We start from the raw sequence: 19877 nt of genomic DNA on the forward strand, positions 1-19877 counted from the left end.
ATAGCACCTGAGCACACAAGTGACCTGCAAAAGCAGCCAAAAAAATCAGTTTTCAGCCTACTCCTGGGCACACAACAAAGTCAAGTCTGTGGGACCCCGCGCAACATAAAATAAGGCTAACCCATGCAACCTCTGCTTCACAAGTCATAAATCTGGGGTGGAATTTCTTTCCCTTTTCTTCTTGGGAAGCGTTTCCCTTCTGTGGCTGTCGGATGCAGTTGGACGCCAGGCTGCCATCGTCTCAGGTTGGGATTTGGGAAGGAGGGGGAGGGAGCTAATCCTTTTTTCATCACATTAAATTAAACTATAAACTATACCTTTTAATTCCTTCTAATTAAATTTCTCACTGGAAAACGGAAGTGTTATTTCTTAATATTTTTTCACAAAACACTGCAGGAAGCATTTTGGAAGAGGCGTGCCTTGGCATTGCAGGCAGCTATCTGGGGCGTCGCAGGACATGTCGGGGGCTCGCTGATAGATGAAGATCACCCCACAGCTGGCAGCTCCCGAGTCCATCACACGTACTAGACTGACTCGCCTCCACACATGCATTCAGACTCCAGGAAGAGGGGAGAGTGCAAATTCAGCTGAGACAGGGTCCAGCCATCTAAGATACGCAAGGTCCCAGTGCTGGCCTACCCCCTTGGGCTCTCCTGGCGGAGCACGAAGTATTCCCAAAAGCCCTTGAAACACCCAAGCAGCCCTGCAGTTGCTGGGCTTCACGCAGCCACAGTCCTGCCCTCCTCTGCTGCACCATCAGGCTGCAGTGGTTGCCTCCTCAGTGGATGGACCCAAGGTGCTTTGGGGAAAAAAAAAGTCACTGGGGCTTTTTAATTTTTAAAGCAAAGCTGTTTGGGAGCCCAGTTTCAATTAGCTTTCAATGGGCTGCATCCCCTAAATCACGTAGGGGCTGGCTGGCTTACAAATGCCAGGCTTTTCTCTACCGACACAGAAATACAGCTAGAGCTTTGCAATTCTAAAGCATTTAAAAGTAATTGGCATTTTCCCCTTTACGTTCCAAGATGTGCTCAGGGGAAGTAACCTAATAGGCAGGAGACCGTCTCCGAGGCCTCTGAGCTATTCTGGCTTCACGAAGGAAGAAATCCAATACAGCAAATTGCAGCGAGGAGTCAGCTGAAAGCAAGGGCAGGCCATGAAGGAAGCAACGTGTCCCTCTCTCAGTTCTCCTGGCTTAGCGAGCAGAAGGAGTTTCCATCTGCTCTTCAGATCCCCAACAGCACAGCAAACCGGTATCGCCGAGCCAGATCAGAAGGAGCTACAGCAAGATCAGGCACCAGCTCAACGAAGTGGAGAAAGCCAGATCTGACTCAAGGACATGTGCATCACGGCTGTGTTGGAGGTGGTATGTCCTGCGTTGCACATACATGATCAGGAATTTCAGATTTCAAGGCAAAAATAGCAATATTGGTGTTCCTTTTGCCCAAACTGGTGAGGATAATGCGATGTGAACAGTGGTAGGACTGTCTTCCCAGGTCAGCAGGCAGCCTGGAGCCACAGTTCGGGAAGAGACAAACCATACAGCATTTACCCCTGAGGCCAAAACACAAACACTTCAGTGCCAGCTCTGGCAAGAACTGCTTGTTTGCAAAACTGTTAATTCCAGGTCTACATGCCTCCAATCAGGACCATGTCCCATCAGGACCGAAACAAGAGTGGGCTCTGCCACTGAGCAAGCTGGCTGAATTACAGAAGCTGTCTCCATCTGGAGGGCACCAGTGGGGAGTGAGAATTTGGGGGAGAAAGGGTATGCAGAGCCTGCTACCCCAGAGCATCTACCTTTGTGATGGGTGAGGAACCCTGGCAGATAACCTCCACGAGACAGGAAAAGACACCTGATCTCGTAGCTAAAGGTGTGGGGCCTGAGACTGAAGGACTCATGAACTCATGGGTGGGTGAGACAAATCTCACAGCTTTAGATGCCGCCAAAGTAAACGGCCTTACCTGAACTTTCTTGCCCAAGGCTACTCTTGCAGACAACGCAGAGAAATGGGCTTTTCTAGGGAGCCCTACTTTTGAGCTCAGCCTGACAATCAGGTGTATTGAAGAATGCTCAAGAAACGGGCTGAATCTAGAAGCAGCTTAGATGGCCAGTGTATTTGGACTCGGGACACCTGGCACTGGCGTCTCTGGAATTGAGGACTGAGGTCCCAGGTGAGCAGGGGGACCCTCACAACTACAGTTGGACCCTCAGGTACCTAAACTTCATCTGAGTCCCATTTCACACACCTCAACCCTTGAGACTTCCTTTCCCCTGCACCACTGAACGCAGAACTGGGCCTCTTCCATTCCCATCCTAGGGTACAGTCTCCAACACCCAGAGCACTCACTGATGTCCTCAGATGGAGACCTCTGAGCTCACCCCACCATCCCTTTCCAGCCTCTTCTGACCCTGGACCCAAGTCCTCCTGACCTGGGAAGGTCCTGTCACCCCACCAGTGTCCCTCACTGGCCAGCCACTTCGTTTCAGGATCCTGCCAACAGCTCTACCTTTTCAGCTGAGAACTATTCCCCAACCCTAACCCAGAGGGGCTGGCAGCCACCTCCTGATCTGCACAAGGGAGGAATGTCAGGCACGTCGTGAAATACAGGTCCTGCTTCCCAGAACTGTCAGGCTCCATTAGCGCCAGAGGGGCCTGACAATGTAAGGGTTTTAAACCCCAAACCACCACGCTAGCAAAGCTCCCCTTGCTAATGAACCACCCACAAGCTGAAACGCAAGCCCAAGGCACAGGCAAGGCATCGTGTGCAAGAGAGACGCAGGCAGATGTGCACACACAGATATTTCTTCTTGATCCATTTGCAGAGAAGTTCCTTTTCCCTTTGTGTGGCACAGCTGTTTATTTGCTTTTTTGGTGCTGCATCCTCAACCTGCCTTTAAAATTAAACTGATCCTCAGCTCCAAGGCACTAGCTTTGTTCTGTCATACTGGAAAACAAAGCAAACCTAGATAGAGAGACAGCTAAGACAGCGGGAGACGTTAGACGTTATTAAACCCTAACACTAACTGATTCTTGTTTAAAGTGATATTTGATGCAGAAAGCATAATAAAACGGGTGGATAAAGATGCAAGAAGTCATTCCTAAGGTCTCCCAGGAACCAAATCAGTGCCTCCAAGCCCCAGGTTTACATGAGCCCTAGGCTTTCCACACCACCTCAGGGGGCAGTGACTTCTAATGCAAGGACAGATGAATGCACGGGTCATGTCACCACACAAAGAGCAGGCAGTGCCCGTCAGCAGGGGGAAGACGAGGAGCGAGTGTCTGGTGAAGAGAACTTGGTGAAATGGAGTAGCTGAGGGAAAAGAAAAGTCATGATTTAAAACCTCTTTAACCCAGAGCTGAGCTGAAATCACTTCATGTCCCTGGAGAACACCTGAAATACCCTGCTACTGGTCTCCTCTTGCTGCTTTCCCACCAGCCTCGTGCTCTAGCAGCACCATGCTGGTCTTGTCTGTGGGTGCAAAGAGGGATGGGAGAGGCACCAAGGAGGTGACAAGGGCTGGAGGACTGGTAACAAATCTCTCTGTGCTTTTAAAGGGTGGCTTCTAGCAGTGGCAACAGAAGCACTGAGGGACCAGGGGCTCACAGGGTCAAACACCATCTAAGCAGGGGTCTGAGCAATCTGACCAAACGCCATGTTTTTCAATGCAAGTATTTAAAGGGAGAAGGGAGGGAGCATTCAAACCACTCTGAAGTTATATATTGACCACACAGGCTTTCACCACCAGTTCTGGGCTCCAGGGATTCTGGTGGACATCCTGAACCGCTTTTCCTTCGTGTGATGAGACCCAGGATGCAGCAGACAGGCTCCAACCCTGGGTGAGAAGCAATGCACGGTAGGAGAGGGTGGTAACGCAGGGCTGGGTCACTGCAGGAGTCCTGCCTCTCTGGACCCTACCCACAGTATTGCTTCACCATTTAAGTTCACGTATCGAAATAAAAACATGGAAGTGACAATTCAAAAATGCAAAAGCAAAAACCATAGTGTCATATGCTGTTAAGAACAGATCAGAGTATTTCTCCTATTCCTTCCTTCACACATCCCCTACTTTCTCTCCACCCCCACCAAAACCCCATGCAGCAAAGCATCCTTCCCTTTAAAATGTCTGTATTTAACATACTAAATACTCACGCTATTTGGTGATGATCCATTTGGTAGATTTTTCAAGGTCCAGATACCAGAAAAAGAAAGCAAGAAAAAAAAAAAAAAACCCACAGATTTGCCAATCAAACAAGGAAAAAAAAAGACACTAGCACTTCATACACAATCCAAACAACATGGGAGGAGAAGATGTGCTCGCACATTACAAAAATCTTGAGAGAACAGCCTTGCAGGGGACTAAAGCCTTCTGTGCTCAGTGCAGTGTCATATAGTTGCTTCTACCCTAATACGCTTTGCAGATTTCAGAGTAAGTAAAGCTGGACTCTAACATGCAGTACGCTCAGGAGGTCATTAGAAAAACAGTACAGACATCTGCAGTTAACTAAAAAAATCAGTGGAATTATTCACATACAAAAAGCTACAGGAACATGCATTTGGGAGGAAACAGGTACTTAAATTAATCCTTTCCAAATGAACATATGCAATAAAAATGGAATTAACACCTGTGCAGATAAAATACTTCTGCTCCCTTACATGATGATGCTCATATTGCATTTTCAGTTGTTCCTAATAAGATTCCTGAATGCTCTGAAAACATGACATCACCTCTGTAAGGGTGCAAAGAACTACAAGTTACACAAGGCTTTACTTCCTGATCTTGTGGCATTGTTTTGTAGATAATTCTCCCTGTTAATAACAAACAGGATTCAGGAACCTTCTAACCTGCAGGAGCTTGGAACATTTTTTTAAAGGTGCAAAAGAAGTATCTAATACCCATTTTTCATGAAAGCATGTTCAAAAGTAACCTCTGGAAATGAGAAGAAGATGTAGAGAGAAGTGGCTCAGAAACTGTGCTTAACAGGCCAGGGACGGAAAGAGGGCTGTGAAGACCTGGTGAGTGAGTAACAGAAGTTCTCATCTAAACAAAGAAGTTATTTTAATAGCTCTGCAACTTGAGCATTCAAAGAGTATCATTTTATCCTGGGTAATAGCAACATCTAAAGATCAATGCAATAATGGATTTTATATAATTTTTAGGCTTCTGGTCCCTAAACATTTTATAACTAAACAAAGCATATCTTAGTTTTCTCTGCTATTTTGTTTTTATTTGTTAGGAATGTCGGTCAGTCCCAAGGCTGCTTTTTTTTCCCCCTTCTTCACCTTCTTGAAGACAAGTTTATGCTAAGAACCATTCTCCGGATTTTTTCTTCGTTCTTTAAAATATTAGCTTTTACAGCACAGATCTTGTCTTGCTGGTCTTTAATCAACTGTTCCAGTTCAGCCAGATCAGCTTTTAATGGTTCTACAGCACTGTCTGTGATGCTGAAAGAGACACAAAGAGAGTAATGTTATTGGAAACATTATGCTGCTTCGGGTTACTCAAGCCTCCAAGAAAGTACATTCAATACCTGAAAGTTTGCAAAGAATTTAAGTTGCGCCCACCCTTCCTGAAAGAAAGTTTAGAATAAGCAGCACAAAAGCAAAGCTAACAACATGGACAGAGTAGAATATTGTTCAAGAGAGATCACCCACAATTCAGCAGTACACAGTCACTTCTTGGCTAATCTAGTTTTCTGCTAAAATCCTGCTTTCTGCTAAAATTCTGCTAAAAACTGCTTTGCAGTTATTTCACCCCACGCTGGGCATACGTCAAGCACTTCTTTCATTTTACCCAGCCAAAAGCTGCAACCACCTGGCTCAGGGATGAAGCAGCACTGGACTCTGTGGGATATAACCCAAAAAGGACCAGAGATGTTGTGGATGCCCCATCCCTGGAAGTGTTCAAGGTCGGGTTGGATGGGGCTTTGAGCAACCTGGTCTAGTGGAAGATGTCCCTGCCTGTGGCAGGGGGGTTGGACTAGGTGATCTTTAAAGGTCCCTTCTGACCAAAATCATTCTGTGATTCTAAGGACACCCACATTTTACAGGGGCCCCTGAGTCCTACCATGATACACATGGTAACAGCCATCCCTGTGGGCCTCATCACAGGAGCTTAAAGGAAAGAAGCACATGGCAGAGAGGGACAAATACAACTGCTGTGGAGGTTGCTGGCCTGCTACCAGCTATTTCCTACAATAAACCAGAAAGCCAGCAGCAAGACATCAGCAGCTGCCAGCAGCACCAAGCTGCAGCAGGTAGACATCTGAGAAGCAGCAAGGTATATGAAAACTGACCCATCACTAGCTGCTGACAAGGGCAGGCAATCCCACACTAATAGGAAATTTAATAAATCCTATGCTAATAAACCACAAGTACACTGATGCATCTGAAGCGAATGGGGCTTTTTAGCTTTAAAACAAATGTGCCCCCTTCCGTAATGTTTTGCTGGTCTTCAGGAACACTGAACAGCCAGGGAAATGACAGCCTGAACTTGCCTGCTGTCATTCTGAATTACCCAGTCACTTTGAGGACTCATTAACTAAAGTCCGCATCTCAAAACCATTTAGTTTTCCCCTCCTCTCTACCCCATTAGCATAAATCACAAAAAGCATCGCCAGAAATTGCACTAACATTTCCCCAATGGGATCCTTCAATTGTCTTTCACAGAAGCAAAGAAAACAAAGACATGCATCCAAATTCCAGTACATATGGGAAGCATTGTCTTCTTCATGTCTGATACTCTGTAATTCTTTCCTGAAGGATTGGACATGCCTTAGCGCTACACTGATCTGATTAAGATCTCATACGAAGCTTTGTGCAGTGCAGGGATATGCTGCGACAGTCTCGGCTCATGAAAGGGAACCGACTGGCTCAGCTGAAGGGATGCTAGCCTGCCTGCAGTCTTGGACGAAACAGCTGGCCATTGTAAAGCTTGGTTTGACATAAATCTGCAAAAAAATTCAGCTGGGCAGTTCCTTCTGCCCACTCCCCCTCTCCTTCCACACCAAAGTCAAGAAGACAGTCTTGTCCCCAGTACACTTTGCCTGGGAATGCAGGGGACAGCAAAGCATGTACAGTCACTGTGCTGGGAAAGCAGCCGAAGTATAAACACCTTGTTTGGCAAGGCCAAAGTGGATCCACTGAGTAAGCACATGCCTGGAGAAAGACCTGAGACTTGCTCCCTGTCACTAGGTGTGGTGCAAAGGCCAGTGAGTCAATGCCTCAGTTTCTCCAACTATAAAATAAAGCCAAACACCATTTCCTTTCTCTTTGCAGGGCTGGTGCATTCCAAGGGCAACCACAGTTTTAAAGCCTGTCAAGGTTTTGGGATAGAAGGTGCTATGTAAGTGCAAGGAATTAACATCATTACACTTTATATGTGAACCAAAGCCCTAATTCCCACCCCAGCCAGTGGACTAAGCCAGCAGCTGTAAATTTCCAACATTTAACACATTGCTACCTACCAAGATAGGACTTAGCTAAGAATACCACCCATACTTGCTTCTGCATGAATGAAGCACATCGATTCAGGGAGCAGCAAAACTATCTAGGCTGATTGTGAATCCAAGAAGATCACTATGTAGTTCATGTTTAAGATCAGAGGACACACACCTAGAAGGGACGTTCTGTTTTCAAGGAGCATGAGGACACATTGGTGAGACAAGTACGGTCAAAGAAACTGTTTCTAGGCTTGACCTCCTTGTTTCTCTTATGCATGTCACCTTCACTCTCTGGCCTTCTAATGTTTTTTAATCTTGCACAAATAACAACTTATTAACACCACTGCAGAACACACTGAATTCAATGGCACAAAGAGAGCAGGTTGTTATTCAGGAACCCACTCCTAGTCCCAATTCAAAAACTACTTTGTTTACTAAGCTCTTCTCCCATTGCTCCTTATGTATTTGTGAGAAGAAACAAATCAAGCCCTCTCATATTGCACAAGCATTTGCATCTCTGCTGTCACATACATCGTGTGAAATTGAGCTGAAAAGACATTAAGACTTTAACACTTCAAAAAACAATTCAGACTGCAAAAATATATCCCCAAACCACAAACATGACTGATGACAAATTTGCTTTGAAAAAATGAGTAAACTCTCCCCTCTCCTAAAAACAGAAATCTGTCTCGAGAGATAAATCAAACTTTCCTTGACCATACTCACCTTTGCTCTTTCTGTAGAGCTTCTGCATGCTGTCTGTTCTCATGCCGCCACATCTGCAACTCATTTTTCATGGCATCCATGTCTTCTTGAATGTAATCCATGATCCTGCCAAGCGTAAGGGCACTCCGGCACAGAGTCTGAATAGAGACCTGAAACTTCTCAATTTCTTTGGCTACCAAGTCTCTCTCTTTCTTCCTAGCTGCTTCCGATATAAAGGGCTTCTCCTAACAGAAAGGATGAATAAGAAGGAAAGCATCAAAACTAGGGAAAACGGTTGTTGCACATGAGGTGTTGAATGAAGAATGTTTTAGAGACTGCTAACTGTGAAGTATCTAGAGAAATGTTTATGACAATCTGCAAAGAAAGAGAAGAAATGAAGCAATAGTCTAGAAATAGATGAGCAGAAAGCATGCCGTATCCAAGTCACCACTGCTACAGAGGACTGCTACAAAACTGTGCAATGGCATCAGCAATATTAAAGCGCTTTCCAGATCACAAGTGCACAAAAGTAAAGTTAGTATTTGATCCTATAAATGATCTCACTGATGTTCTCATTCTTGACATGATCTTTCCCAAAGCAGTGGGTCTAGCAGGGGGAAAACCTGCTTCACATTCAGTCATGGTTTACCTCAACCTATTTCTATATATTGAAAGGGAAATCTCTGTGGCTTAATGTGGCATCATCAAACAGAAGCTCTCAGCAGCCATGTCATACTCAACAACACTTCTGTTATCCATCTGCTGCTGCCACTGGCATTCACTGTGTAAATCACACATCCATCCATCCTCCCCCTGCGCACTCTATGGGGCAAGGCTGGGCTGTCACTGTGTCACTCCAGAGCCCTGCACCAGGACTTGGTGGATTGGCATTTACTCAATACTGCTGCAAGTCACAGTGCGTAATGACACTGAAAAAAAGGTCATGTTAAAGTCTGGGCGAAGATGATTATGAAATCTGAAAGGCAGTAATTTGGAGAAGCAGAAGCACCCCCGCTTATGATGTTACAGGCTACTGCACCATAAACATTCACTGGACCTGCTTGCCACAGTGTTTTGCTGCTACTTGGGAGCTACAGTGGATGCTGAAGGGCACAGCCTCCTCCTAGTTCTCCAAACTGGTCCTTTCAAGATGCTTCTCTCCCTCCACTGTCTCTATCTGGATTTCCAGCTCCTAATGCTTGTCCTAATAATAGCACTTCACACTGCACAGCTAAAATAGACGGCGGTTATTCCATGCCTTGTACTTCTGTTAACAGTGGTTGTAAAATCATGCAGGCTGCAGATGTGGCCTCAATAAACTCCACTACTCAAAAATAATTTGGTCTTGTGCACACTTCCCTCATGTGCAGCCAGCAGAGTCTCTGTGGTCAATCTCCTGAAGCCTCCTAGCTTACTGCAAGTTAAATACAGAGAAAATGTTTGCTAAAGCGGCAAAGTCATGAAGAGAAAAAGGATGCCATAAAAAGAGCAAAGTGATGCCACATTACTAACACACTGTAATAATCTTATTCCAGGAAAGCCTTCCCTGAAAACAATAATCACCATTAAAGAAAAGCCCGCTGTGTTTTTTCTCCCCCATCAAGAAGAACAACCTAATTTTTCTTTCTTTCCAAGAGCCCTATAGGTCGAATTCCCAAACTGAGTTTTTCTTTAAGACACACAAAGCTTTAAGTAAAGTTTATTTAAAGTCATTTTGGTCATTTAATGTATGCCGGAAAACTAGAAAGGTCTTTCTCTACCACCCCAACCACAGAATCAACCAATTCCTAAGCACAGTTCCTAGCGCCTATATAAACACAGAGGTGGCAGTGTGCTTCTCTCTCATACTGGGACACCAAATCTACCACGCTGTCCCCTCCTGCCCTCCTACCCAATTGGCCTGTCTTCCTGTGCGAGCTGTGGGCTGTTTGTTCAGCTGCGTTTGGAGGCAGCAGGGACTACTGCCAAACACATTTCAGCAGCCCTTGGCTTACTGATGAACTCAGATATGTATATATATATATTTTAGAAAAATACTTCTAAAGATTTGAAGGCTGGGATTTATTTACGTCTGATGCTTGTGTTTTACCACACACGCGGTGCATGAAAACTGTGGGACTTCTGAGTTTACTGCAATTTTATAATGTTGAAGTCGTTTAATTAGGAACTGGGCTGAAGTGACAAATGCTGCTGAACTTGTGACCTTTGCTTCCTAAGTCAATTCGTGAGTGCTGGCTAAACTGTTAAAAATAACACTCATCTTAATTCCTTCTCACTCGACCCATACCTCTCTCACAGAAGCAGGTGTTTCATTATACTATATTACATAAAACACATTATTTAGATACTTTCTGGAGCCATCCATGTGTTTGCTATCCTTTACGACGCAAAGATGAAAGCGCTGCTTCTTGCCCCATTTCATCCCCTGAGAGCTGGTGAGCACCCCCGTTCTGAGCACAGCTGCTTAGGGTTGAGCAGATCTTCTCTCCTGGGTTCCCTCCTTGGCCAACCTCTGAGCACAATGGCCAACAGTGTTCCCATCAATGTCATCCAGCTTCTCTCCCTGTTGATCTTGCAGCTCCCCAGAGAAGAAAGCTTTTGCCCAGATGCTCCTTGAAGGCACAGATCACAGGACAGGGTCCTGCACACCAGCCATTTACTAGGGCTAAGCACACATCTCGGGTTGACAAAAGTTTCTCTCCTTGCCACAGCTAGTAAAGATGTATGAACAGATCTGCACTCTAACAGTGTTTCAGAACTCTTTGCGCTCTATTCTAATTCTGTTTTCCTAGTCCTTGCTACACATTGTGCTCTACCAAAGCCATAGGGAAGGCTTAATCCATGGCACCATACTTTCCACATGTCATTGGCAAGTTACCTATAAAGACAATCACCTTCAGTTCAGCAGCAAAGCAGAGTTGCATCAGATCCAACAGCTTCCCAGGAAGAAGTCTCATTGCCTTGTTTTTCCTCTCCTCCTAAGTGCACCAAGCCCTTACCACTTTCCTCCCTGCCATCCATTATAAGAAGCCACAGTCAAGAGATAAGGAATTTGTTTCAAATACAACTATCTCAAAAGCGAGAAGACTCAGCCAGCCCATTATCTGAGGATACAGTTGAGTGTATGAAAACCTGAAGAATGCTTCATTTTTATTTTCCAAATGTGGAGTTCAATGTTTTACATTCTTATAATGCTGGTGTGACCTCCCTGATACCTAGACAGTCCAAGCAGCCACACTTCTCAACACCAGCAAGTATGGTATGAAAATAAAAAATGAAAAATAAGTTAAAATCCCACAATTCAGCAAACCAGAATGGTATACTTTAAAACACAGATCCAGCTAACAATTTGAAATATTTCATGCTAAAATACACATCTGCTTGAAAAGCTCAAGTGGAAATAAAACACCATGGAATATTTTCTATGAATCAGGAAGATGCCCTTAAAGAGTATCAGTAAATACTAAAAAATAATTTTAGTGTCCCTGTAACTTCAGCATACTCTTTGTGTAGTACAATTCTTCAAAACTGACATAAAAAGGATAAAATATTATCCCACACAAAGTCATTTCAAGTACTGAAACTTACTACCACTAAAAATCCATGAAATACTATTTAGACTTAAACAGGTACATCAATAGGCTTGTTAAAACCCCTGTGTCTTTGAAATACATACTATATGATACTGAAGCGGTGTAAGAACCTGCAAGAGTTTTTTCGCATATCTCTCTAAAGGAGAAGCACTTAAATTTCAAGCTCCCAAGAAAAATTTCCCAACACCTGAAGGTGCAGTAGCTCAACTGGCACAGCAGTGTCCCTCCTCACACAAGTTAAAAAATAACCAGCAATTCTTTCTATTATTTCACTAACACCTGTACTACCAAGATACCATGTTACATTTCCTGCAGTCTACAGAAAGCTGAGCTCAGGACAGAGAATTATCACCATGGAGCACCCAAGCTTTGCCAGCTATTGCTGATTATAAGTAATTAAGGGGCGGGGGGTGGGGAAAGCCATAGTGTCTGTTCTCAGTTTCATAGTTACGGTTATGGGTTAAAATCTACGTGGGACACTCTTTTAAATCACTATGAATTATGGCAGATGGTTTATTACAACAGGCAACGTGGGTGGTAAGAGTCCTGAATGCCACCTTTGCTCATTTTGCACAAACATGTAACAGGATATATTCAGTTTTAAGAAAAATGCCAGAATCAGAATTGTTCCAGTCTATTTAATTAGGCCCTACACCTCAATGAACCCTCCTTTCACAAAAGCCCAAGAATCAATAAATTATCCCCATATAAAAGCCTATATCACTTCTGTAGGCCCAACACGCTTCCTTTCCTTCGTGTTTTTCATAAGGCACCAAGATAAATGTTTATTTTGGATTCCTGAGAAAAAGTCTGCCTTTCCCATTACCTCAATGTGAACAGAACACAACGTGGACTCAGATGCAGGGACCTGAGAAATTAAAAAGCAGGAATTTTCTTTTTCATCAATAAAGGGGAAATTATCAACAGGGCTCCAGAAACCACCAGAATTTACTTGTGTTTAATTTACCTTCGCTAAAGCAATTAGTATAAATATTGCATTGTGCACAGCTCCCTAAAAATGGATCATTCACAAGACATCCATTTCCTATAGCTGGGCTGTTGAGGGCATTTGAAGTGCCTGACATCTACTAAGCTAAAGAGGTGATAAGATTTTTTTTTCCCTACTGTTTGAAAAGTTTATTTCTAGAAACAGTACTTGCTCACTTTTATATAGCTTCTCCTTTGTTTCCATTTTTTTAATTAACAGTTTTTAAATATGAATCAGATTAGAACAAACATCCATCAAGTACTTAATAGTTTCTACAGCCCCTTTTAACTATTGTATTATGTCCCATTATGAAAACAGACCCAAGTAATCATACTTTTATTGAGCTATACCATTTCCCCCCTCCCTGTTTCTATAGGACAGGACAGAAACTTCATTTTGGACAAGTAATTTTGATACATTCAATGCAAAAACAACAAGGTAGGGTTTTTTTATTGTACAAAATATTTTTTGATCATAAAGGGTGTTTTCTTTTCCTGGTTTTTACAGAGTCTGCATTTTAAGTAGATTGTAACTATCCACTAGGGATCACCATAAGAAACTCTTTCACAGAAACACAGGGAAAACAGTAAATGTTAAATCATTTCAAACGAACAGGATGCTATTTCTGCTTATGCCAGGTACCGAGTTCAGTAACAGGCCAAGGAATCGGAGACACAATGTTCTTTACCATTAGATTTTCCAGAGTTAGTCTGACCTGCTTCTGAGTTGGAAGGTACCAAAAGAAAAATAAAAGGATAGCTCTTTAAAGGGGGCTTTTTTTTCTTTTTTGGGGGAGGGGGGCGTGGGGTGGTGGTGGTTTTTTCCCCCCAGTTCATATTTGATACCTCTAAAAAGAGCTGGACTTTTCAGACATACATAAACACCCCACCTCAGCCCCCAGAGCCAGTCTGTTTTCCTTCACATTCAGTCCATGCTGGGGAGAAGTCAGTTCATAAAACCTCACGTATTTGGTGCAGTATTCAGCACGCTAAGCAGAATCCTGTGAGTCTAGTCTGACCACACACATGCCAACAGACAATTCGAGTGGTAATTAACGATAGCAGATAGTATTAATTCAACCATAATGGCATATTGGGTGCCAGTCCTGCCCAGCTTTCCTTTCCTGCTCAACTCCTGAAACTCTGGGTCCATGACCCCCTTTCTCTTGAAAAAGCTGCCTCTTACTGTTCAAAAAGAATTTGCAATAAACCTGTTCCTTGTGTTAAACAACTGCTTTCACACCAGTCTATGCCCCAGCCAAATCCACTGATAAGCTTCTTGAAATATGTGAGTCACCTGTACTGTGTCTTACAACACACTGCTGCTACACAGCTGATGCACGGCATCCTCTCCTAGGGATGGAAATCACAGCTGTCTCACTGCACTTTTATATATCCTTTCTGTTTAACATATCCATCTGCTGTCTCATGTTGTATTTATACCGTACCCACAGGAGAGAACATTTTGTGTTTTTGTGTGCATAGGCCACAGCAAAGGAGCCATGGTACCAGGAATATCACAAGAGTGACAAAAATCCTGTTCCTGTGTTCACAGCTTGTAACACAATTACATGGGGACTATAGGGTTTTTGTTTCTGAGACTGGGTAGTAGTGCAACAAGGACACTCAAGCACACACTCATTCAATTTAAGCTCCTGTGGTGCTTGTAATTAACCAGACTGCTGGGTACAGTTCTTATGTTTGAGGAATTGTATGCTTGCACTAAAAGTTTCTCACTGCAGCTTTATTCAGATCACTGCATTAACGTCACACCGTCATGAACAGAGCTGTCCCACAAAGATGAAAGCCCTTCTGCAGGTAACTCCTATTAAATTTTACTGGCAGCATTTCTTATGACATATTAAGCTGGCAGGATGCTGAGAAGCTGTGGTCTTGAATGGTGAGCCTCTTCAAAACACTTAAATGGTGGGACATATGCATACATCTGGTTAACATGACACATTACTAATTGCATTGACTGGAGGGGACACCCAATGTCGTGCAGCTGATGGGTTAATGTACAAATCAATGACCTGAAGAACTTTAAACAAACAGAATCAGCAATGATTGTATTTGTTCTAAGCTTAGAAGTACATATTTAATTTATAACATTGGTAATTAAAGTTAATATTATACAGGTGCTAAGCAATTTAGTATCACTTGTTCCTCACAGAAACCTCAAAGTTGCTTCTTTTCTGAAGCCCATGGACTGTATTTGGTAGTGCAAAGATGGAAATTCTGTGATCCCACTTGCTTCAACTATTTAATAACCTGCCTACATTTTCCACACATCAAATAAATGAAGTGGAATACAAAATGTAACATCTGTTTCTTTCTCTGTTTGACATTAGAGGGTTAGATTCTAAACAAATACATTTAGGAAGTCTTTTTAGGAATTTGTTAGGCTGAACACAGCTAATCAAGGCAGCAAAAATCTTGTGTATTTCCAGAATGACCTCTTTGTTTGACCTGAAAATTGTGTATATTATTTTAAGTTTCTGCACATGCAAAACCTAGATGATGAAAGCCCCAGCCCTCTTTCCTTTTCACTTCTTTTTCTTTATTAAAACTTCTTAAAAAGCAAATGCATGTTTGCAAAATGCAGCACATAAAAGGTTTCAGAGGAATGCTTTTAACACAAATAAATGCTCCTCAGCAATCACCAGTTAGAAGTAAAGGTGTGAAACATCCCCAAGAGTTCACCAGTGTTACACTTGGATTAAGTATTAATTCACCAACTCCGCCTAATTTCTAGGTGATTAATCCACAATAAATCAGGTAGATACATTGATCATTTTTTTTGCTAAATATTGGACTTAAAGTATTAGCCAAAAGTTCCAGCACTCAGACTACAAACATATTTTTTAATCCATTCAGTTTCCCAACAGGCAGAAGAACAACGCTTTAAAGACTAATGAATATAACTGGGAAAATATTTCATTTATTTTGTATTTATCGAATAGCTTAACAAAACGAGGGAAGATGAACGTTCTTACTGATGGACACAAGGACAACCTTCACTTCGTCATACATAATTTCCCAAAGCAAGTATTCTTCCAAATTCTCACTGGACTTTTGGTTACCTTACTCCAAAATACAGAAGTACAATTACATTTTACTCTCCAATGCATAATACGTTTTGGAATACAGTTGCATACTGATGTAGAAGATATTTCTTCTGGAGAGTTTGATGGAAAACAAATTAAATAAAAGAGCTGACAGTCTGGGGAGAAATGGTCAAATCCCAGACTGATACTGCTTCCCAGCAGACTGCAGAGCTAGACCTGGCACAAAACCTACGGCCATTTGAACACAGCACACTGACCAGAGTTCATTGACCCATTCTTGCAGTCCCATCAACATAACAGGACGTGGTTCCACTTGCCTGCCTAGACCACTTGGCAGGAATAAACCACTTGCAACTCCTCCTTCTTTTTAATTACTTTTGCTGCCTCCATCTGAAGAGATTCCACAGACCAGTAACTATTCCTCCCAAAACTGCTGGTCTGCAGTCTCACAAGAAAAAAATCTTGCTGCCACTGCTTTCCTCATGATGTTAGGAACACCCCTCAGACATGAGACGGGCTCATGATGCTAGGGTGACACAAGCGTGCCAGACCCCCACCTGCTACTCTGTGCATATCTGGTCCGTGAAATATTCCCAGAGGCAATGCCACGTTGGAAATATATTTTTTACTTTTACTGTCTCCTGCGTCACAGTGTCTCTAACCTCTAAAATATATTCCCAGGATTCAGTAATGTCTCCAGCTCATGTTTTCTGAACTACATCTGTCAAGTCCCAGTCACTGACTCCGAGCATTTTTAATCATTTTTTCCTCTGCTGTCAGGAAAACTACGCTTCTCCTCTCTGGATTGCAACGACTTCAACAACATAATTTGAAAAGCAGTAGCAGCAAAGAAACCTACTGCAGTAGCAGCCAGCTGCTTGAATATGAGATCAGATGATATTCCAGGAGCTTAGTGTTGTATGCAAGTTTTCACGTGATGGACTAGGAAGTCAGCACGTTTTTTTCCAGAATTAGTTGTCTATTATCAGCGCTGCTAACATAGATCAGTGCTTCAAAAGATGCAACAAAAGACAAACAAGGACTGAATGAATGTTTTAGAGACTAAAAATGGGTAACTGGACTAAACGGTTATTGTAGAAGGACACAATTGTCCACATGCATTTAAAAAAATCTAAGGGGTTAAAAGGGAATTGTTTTAGTTAGTTAGTTACTCTTATTCAGAAAAAAACGCAGAAAATTTAGCACAAACACCAGAGGAAGCTTCCCGAGCATGAAATCCATGCGGTTTTGTAAACCCTCCCCCACTGTCCCTTTCTATGTCCAGTGTTAGAGCTGACAGGACACAAGACCAAACAGTACAGCTTACAGCACAATTACGTACTGGCAGAAGATATTATTAAACTAACGACTACCAAAACTTAGTCTCGAGACTGATGATTCAACAGCACCACCTAGTTACAAAACCAGGAACAGGAACAGCTGGATCTCTTGTTCTCACAAGAGTGCCAGCTCAACATGCACTCCAGTAATGAGCTTTAGAGCTACCACATAAACACAGCAGTATCAACTTTTAACCCTTCTTTTCTCCGAAATAAAGACAGAACTTATTCAAGCAGGCAAATTTCCACATCAGACACGTTCTTTAGAAATAGCCAACAGTGTTCCAATGATCAGTACACAGACACCACAAGCTGCGCATTGATAATAAACGGTATATAATTTAGCAAGTTGGATAAAGCTGTCACTATTCATAACAGATTATGAACAGGAAAACGAAAGGTGTTTTCCTATTTTAAGAATTCATTTCCTTCTATAATCTCAGCCCTTGCAATATGTGAAAGGAATTTTTCTTCCAGCCAAGCAGGCCTGGATCTCAGATAGTCCCAAACTTCAGATGGGGAGATACTCCCCCAAGGGTCTGATCTGCCATCCCAACTTTCTCAACCTGCTGCAGAAGAAATGAAAAGGCTGGACTGTGTGGCAGCATAACCCATTACCACTGGACATGAAAGCATATGGGAGTATCTCTAGTTAAGAGGAGAGAATTGTTGATTTTACCCTCCCAAATCGAAGCCTACAAGTTAACACTGTGTCACTTTTGCTGCAGATTGTAGAGGTGATTATAAAGTCATACAGGTTCTAGATAAGAACAGGTTTTTAAAACAGTCTACTGTCTACCATGGTTTTAGTCCCTCAGAGGCATTTTTTTTCTGCTGTACACTTTGCTCATAACCTATCATAATATCATTACTCATTGACAAATTATTACAGCTGATAAAGCCAAAAGAAGCAGTCAAGTCGTCAAAGCTTCAAAAGTCACTACTGATTTCAGATGGCTATTTGAAAGAGCTTGATGCTCTGTGAAAAGCTGGACTCTTGAGGTCTGAGTTGCAGCATCTTAAAACAGCATGCCAAACTATAGCTCATTCCTGAAAAAGAATATAGGTAGCAAAAACCTACAATACTGAATTAACATTAAAAAAAAAAAAGATGATGTGATTGGAATTGAAGATTTAAGAGTTCATGAGAAGCACTCGCCTTTCCAAAACATTACGTACCTGTATGTATTTTTATAACAGCATTCTGCAATGCACTCCTCAGTGCCTCCTCACCAGCACATCAAACTAGCTTAGTGATTTAGAAACTTTCCAAAAGACCAATGGATCAGAAAAGTCCATCTAAATGCTCTGTCTTTTGCTGCTTCCTGTAACACGAGCTTTGCAAGGCTGAAAAAGCAAGAGCTCTCCAGTTCTAACACTGAAATCAGGGGGGTTCAAACTTCTGCTTTTGGTTTGTGATCAATGCTAGATCCTTTGTAGACCCTTTGTAATGATCAAAACAACAAAAAAAAACAACAAAAAAACCCACCCAGCAAAAAACAAAAACTACTTTCCCTTTCCCACTTACTGATCGTGGGAAAAAAATTAAATAAAATCACTTCATAGATTCAGACCTGAATGCTGGGATATGCTAGGACATTACTAGGGAAACATTTGGTGAAACAAAAATACTTTATATGGTTAACTGCACCAGAGATCCCTTTTTTTTTTTAGACAATGATAATGACTGCTGGGCAATAGATACTGCTGTTCAAATGCCCAGAGGACAAGTAAGATTGAAACAATAATGGTGCAGCTGTACAAATGCACAGTGTGCCCTACTACATCTAGGGCAAGACTGAAATCAGCAGACTTTGTTCTGGAAAACAAAAGAATAGGCTAAAGAGGGCTCCCTGAAAAATTGTACTGAAATACTGAAAACCCCAAACCACAAAAATTAAAGGTGAGAGAGCGCTACGCAGAGAAGGTAACAATATCTGACAGAATAACAGAGGAAAAAAGCAGCATAAGACATCAAGGAGGAAAGCTTGATCATAAATGGAAAAAAAAAACAAACCACAAATGTTTAAGTCAGAGAAAAAGGTCACAATTACTATATTTAATATTCACAGTTCTTTGAAGGCCATTACCATCTTACCCTCTCTGTTGTCTTTGCTAATTTCTGTGATGCCTCATAATCTTTCTTTGTTTCTAGGATTCTTTTTACAAGCCCACCTGTTGAAAAATCAGTATATTTCTCAGCATTGGTTGGCACTAAAATATTGCTTTAAACATTCAGACAATAAAATCAAAGCCAACTGCTTAATTTTTAGAGCAACATGAACAGCATTCTATTATGTATTTTAATTACTGAGATACAAGGTATTTGTTATTTGATCTATTTTCTCCAATGTCCTCTAAAGCAAACTGTATCATCAGTATCATCTACTGAATGACCCTTGGTACAGAACTGGGTCCTTGAGCTGTATTAACACAAAGGCTTTTCCTTTGCACATGTCTTTTGGAAGAATTCAAGAACTGCATGACAGGTATATAGATACATATTCCTTTGCAACACATTTTTGGATGCAAATAAGTATATCTGCCTAAATCACATCCAGTGTAACCATAACAGAAACCCCTGAATAATAGATCTGAGGTCAAAAGTAAGCATAAATGTTAAGAACGAGTCCATCAATTTTTCTAAAAGCTTTTTTGTAACTTGCCTTGAACAGCCAATCCCATCTCATATCTCAGAGCAGATAAACTGTACCTGACACTGTAAGAAACATTATTTTATGA

The 19877-nt window shown here is 42.2% G+C and overlaps 1 protein-coding gene across 4 annotated transcripts in view; it reads right to left on the reverse strand.

Moving 5' to 3' along the window:
- Positions 1-4481: 4481 nt before the first annotated feature.
- The window catches only part of TRAF3IP1 (TRAF3 interacting protein 1), a 45817-nt gene continuing 30421 nt past the window's right edge, over positions 4482-19877 (reverse strand). The window contains exons 12-14 of one of the 4 annotated variants that reach the window (XM_075027819.1): positions 19234-19310; positions 8169-8392; positions 4482-5445 (exon numbers count right to left, since the gene is read on the reverse strand). In XM_075027819.1, coding sequence (XP_074883920.1) covers positions 5280-5445; positions 8169-8392; positions 19234-19310 — 467 coding nt within the window. In that variant the 3' untranslated portion in view covers positions 4482-5279. The remainder of the gene's footprint in view (positions 5446-8168; positions 8393-19233; positions 19311-19877) is intronic. The other 3 variants (XM_075027818.1, XM_075027817.1, XM_075027820.1) reach the window with 3 other exon arrangements.

Source organism: Buteo buteo, chromosome 5, assembly GCF_964188355.1.
Source record: "Buteo buteo chromosome 5, bButBut1.hap1.1, whole genome shotgun sequence".
Classification (NCBI taxonomy): Eukaryota; Metazoa; Chordata; class Aves; order Accipitriformes; family Accipitridae; genus Buteo; species Buteo buteo.